Source organism: Capra hircus, chromosome 7 (assembly GCF_001704415.2).
Source record: "Capra hircus breed San Clemente chromosome 7, ASM170441v1, whole genome shotgun sequence".
Classification (NCBI taxonomy): domain Eukaryota; kingdom Metazoa; phylum Chordata; class Mammalia; order Artiodactyla; family Bovidae; genus Capra; species Capra hircus.
This window is the reverse complement of record NC_030814.1, coordinates 70387771-70392494: the sequence shown is the minus strand read 5'-3', so window position 1 is coordinate 70392494 and position 4724 is coordinate 70387771. Positions and strand designations below refer to the sequence as shown.

Here is a 4724-nt window from a genome sequence, read left to right as displayed (position 1 = left end):
GACAGAATGAAGATCATAGAGGAAATAAATAGAGATTTTAAAACTAGAAAAATCAATAAAACCAAGAGATAGTATTTTGAAAGGATAAACAATATTAACAAATCTCTGGCCATGTTCCCTAAAAGAAGAGAGAGAGGACTCAAACACAATAAGAAACAAAAAAGGAGAAATAAAAACTTACACTTTAGAAATTTAAAAATACCATGAGAACACTATGAACAATTACACCCCAACAAATTGGACAACCTAGAAGAAATAAACAAGTATCTGGAAACATTGTTGCTGCTCAGTCAGTATGTCTGATTCTTTGTGACTCCATGGACTATAGCACACCAGGCTTCTCTGTCCACTCTCTCCCAAAGTTTGCTCAAATTCATGTCCATTGAGTCAGCGATGACATCCAACCATCTCATCCTCTGTTGCCTCCTTCTCCTCGTGCCCTCAATTTTTGCCAGCATCAGAGCCTTTTCCAGTCAATCAGCTGTTTGCATCAGGTGGCCAAAGCATTGGAACTTCAGCTCCAGCATCAATCCTTCCAATGAAGATTCAGGGTTGATTTCCTTTAGGATTGACTGGTTTGATCTCCTTGTTGTCCAAGGGACTCTCGAGTCTTCTCTAGCACCACAGTTCAAAAGCATCAGTTCTTTAGCGCTCAGCAGCCAGATATGTGTATCCCATCCACATTGATAAGTCATGAGATTCAGGCATCACACCAAGGAGAACCATGAACTTGGGCAGCTCTCCTCAGCCTTATGTATTTCATGAAGGGACACAGCTAAGAGTGGTCTCATGTGCAGTCTCCCAGCAGCTGAGGGATTAAGGGTCTGTGTCTTGTGTACTATGTAACCATAGAGGCTCGGACTTCCTCCCACATTGCCCATACTCAGCATGGATAGGATAGATTGAATTGATGTGCTAATCTGGTTATTTCTGGTCAGAAACTAACTTTAATTTTTAGTAGGACATATTCGTACCTCCTTCAATCAAACTACATTTGAGTAAGCCAGGTTCCCAGGGCCCAGAGCTATATATGCAGTAGCAATGCCAAGTTATTCCTGTCTCCCACCACATGGACCCCTCCCCAGGAGTTTCTTGAGAGCACCAGCCACTTCCTTGTTCCTCAGGCTGTAAATCAGTGGGTTGAGCATAGGGGTAATCATGGTATAGAAGGCTGAGACCACCTTGTCCTGCTTGGAGGAGTGGTAGGTCTGGGGCCGCATGTAAGCAATCATGGCAGCCCCGTAGAAGAGAGAGACAACTGCCATGTGGGAGGAACAGGTAGCAAAGGCCTTTTTCCGACCTTCAGCAGTATGCATGCAGAGCACCGTTATCAGGATCAACAGGTAAGAGATGGAGATGACAGAGAAGGGCAGGAGTAGCATAATGACACAGCACACATAGATCATCGTCTGATAGAGAGCAGTGTCAGCACAGGCCAGCTTAAGCACTGCAGGGATGTCACAGAAGAAGTGGTCAATCTCCTGAGAGCCACAGAAGGGAAAGCTCAGGGTATAGATGGCCTGAATTAACCCATCCACCAGACCAGAGAGCCAACACAATGCCACCATGAGCCAGCAGACACGGCGGCTCATGACCACTGAGTACCTCAGTGGGTTGCTGATGGCCACATAGCGATCATAGGCCATGAAAGCCAGCAGGAAGCACTCATCCCCCAGGAGGGTGACAAAGACCAGGATCTGGAGCCCACAGCCTGTGAAGGAGATGGAGCCATGGCCCAAGAGGTAGTCGATGGCCATGCGTGGTACAATGGTGGAGATGAGCATGAGGTCCATGAGCGACAGCCAGCCGAGGAAGAAGTACATGGGACTGTGTAGATGGGAGTCAGTGTTGATGAGGAGGATCATGAGCCCGTTGCCAGAGAGGGCCACCAGAAACATGACCATGATGGTGGAGAAGAGGAGGAGGTGCAGTGGTGTGTGGTTGAAGAGGCCCAGAAGGATGAAGTGGGAGATGAGAGTCTGATTTTTCACCAAGGCCATTGTTCCTGCAGAAGTATGCACCAGCAGATGGTTCGGATCTGGAATCAAGTGGGTTATGTTTAGTGCAACGTTACTGAAGTCATTACAACTTTTTCCAATATGTTGCCCTCTTTAATTGTTATTCGGTTTAGAACAAAAGGCATGCCCTCTTAAGAGAAATAGTCTGTAACAAAGATGCAGGCTGTTGAGGCTGATGCTGCTTTAAATCTAGGACTTGCTGCCTCTTGTTGAGGAGCACATATCAAGCTATTATTGGTAAAGTGGGCACTGATTTTGCCTCTATTAGAACGAGTCTGTCTCCAGTCTATAGAGCTGCTTCTCCTACCAAGCTCTAGGCCAGCCTTATTCAAAGATTTTATTTTTTTCAGGTAACCATACTTAAGCAGCAAAGGCATTTACCATCTCTGTGAAATGAGCATTTCCATAACCTTTCTGAACCCATTTTCTCATATTAATTTGAGATAACAGCTATCTTATAAAGTGATATTAAACACTGAAGGTGAAAGCATAAGCTATTCCTAGTCGGACAGAAATAATGATAGCTCACATTACTCAAGCATTTCTCATGTGCCAGGCAACCACCATGACCATTCTGTCACATCCTCATAACTGCCTGGAAAGACTGATTATTATCACTGTTAATAATTGGGGAAACTGAGACAGAGGGAGATTATTTTTTCAGATATGGAAGCATAAAGTATTTCTTGAGAAGCTAGTAAATGAAAAACTGGAGGCAACCTAAAAACCCAACACAAAGTAAATTATAAAATAATCAAATAATAAAATATGTTGCCAGTGGAATGCTTATGACATTTTAATAGATACTGAGCCAAAAAATATAGCAACTAGTCTTTTTCAGTATTTCAAAAAATTGTGAGAATAATGCCAATATATTTAAGCACATGGTTCCATTTAGGTAGTAGGGTTGAGGGTTATCTCTCTTCAATGGTGTATTTTACACATCTTCTATTAGGAATATGGAAACATAATTTTAAATTAACATTATACTATGTATAAGATCAACATACAAAAATCTGAATCTTCCTCATACATACCACTAAATAAACAACTTATACAATTGCAATAAAAACTGTGAAGTGCCTAGGAAAGAACCCTAATGCTAAAAATTATAAAGCATAATTGAAAGACAGTAGAGAAGGCCTGAAAAAAGCTATGCATATTTTTTGAGTCATAAGCTCAAGAGTGGAAGGATGTAAATTCTCCACAAAATTAATCTATAATTTCTTTGAGATCCCAATTAATTCCCAAAAGGACTCTTGCATTTTGGATATGACCATTTAGAGGTAGAATTCTCTCAAAAGTCACTCAAAATCAGTAATGAGATCAAGTGCAGGAACACAGTATATGTTGGATAAAGTTAGGCTAGCTGAAAGTAGAACCCACAAAATAAAATTCGAAGGGACAGCAAAGGCAGTAAAAAGCTGAGCAAGGAAAGGGGAAAAAGTGGGGAAAAAAACACCTGCGAGCATAAACCACAAAGTAACCTCTCCAAAGATAGGAAACTACCAGTTTCAGCTAGCAGAAGCTGGAAAGTGGTACAAGAATTCTAAAGATAGTAGTTTATCCCGAGGAGCAGAGGAGAAGGACTTGAGCAAAGACTCGTGCAGATGAGTTGTATTTGCACGAACAGTTCTGTATTGGTGACGGGGGAAAAGACAGGATGTACATTAGGAATAGCCACATAGTTCTCCATCCCAGTAGCTCAAGGAAAACTAAATAGTATCCTCAAAACCTAGTCTAGCAATCCACGATATACTAACAACTCAACCTCTGGATTAAAATGGCAAAATGAACACACCTAGTACCTGCTTCCTGAAAAAAGCCACTAAAAAGGCAGTTGCTGCTGCTGCTAAGTCATTTCAGTTGAGTCCAACTCTATGCGACCCCATAGACGGCAGCCCACCAGGCTCCCCTGTCCCTGGGATTCTCCAGGAGAGAACACTGGAGTGAGGTGCCATTTCCTTCTCCAATGCACGAAAGTGAAAAGTGAAAGTGAAGTCGCTCAGTCATATCCAACTCTTCGAAACACATGGACTGCAGCCTACCAGGCTCTTCTGCCCATGGGATTTTCCAGGCAAGAGTACTGGAGTGAGAGAAAGACAGCAGTCACAGGTAAAAAGAACTAAGTAAGTACCTACTAAGACGAAAATTGAATAAACTGAAATAATATGCAAATTAGGTTGCTTTTTGTATGTTTATATAGAATTGTCCCCAAACTATATTGTTCAATGTAAAAGGGACATTACAGAAGAGTGTATACAGTAAAATTGAACATATAAGGAATTATATTACTTATTTTATATTAATTATGTGATATATATGTTTGAATAAACATCATATTACAATTATACTATATTATATTTCATGCATTTCAGAGAGTATTACTTAGTATTATATTTTACTTATATATGTGTAAAAAGAAATGAATATGTTTCTGCATACATTTATTTATGTAAATGTCAAAATCTCTGAAAGAAATCTCTGAAAGTAACACCATCAATTATTAGTTTTCAGTTAAGTGCTCACTGACTCTTTCATCTCATCTGCAAAATGAGGACAAGAATAGTCACCTCCCAGGGTGGTTAGGAAGACTGAGTTCATGTGTTCAAAAGCACAAGACACTTGCCTTATTCACACAGAAAATGATCAACAAATGCTGGGTAATCTTGTTGAGCAGAAGGGTAGGGCTAAGCCTATTCACTG

General features: G+C 41.0%; 1 protein-coding gene across 1 annotated transcript; it reads right to left on the bottom strand.

The window, feature by feature from the left end:
- LOC102182867 (olfactory receptor 2T1-like) lies at positions 1050-2000 on the bottom strand. Its single transcript, XM_005682824.2, has one exon. The coding sequence runs from the start codon at positions 1998-2000 to the stop codon at positions 1050-1052; it is 951 nt and encodes a 316-aa protein (XP_005682881.2).

Coding starts and splice junctions, on each gene's coding strand:
- LOC102182867 (XM_005682824.2), bottom strand. CDS start 2,000: ATGGCCTTGGTGAAAAATCAGACTCTCATCTCCCACTTCATCCTTCTG.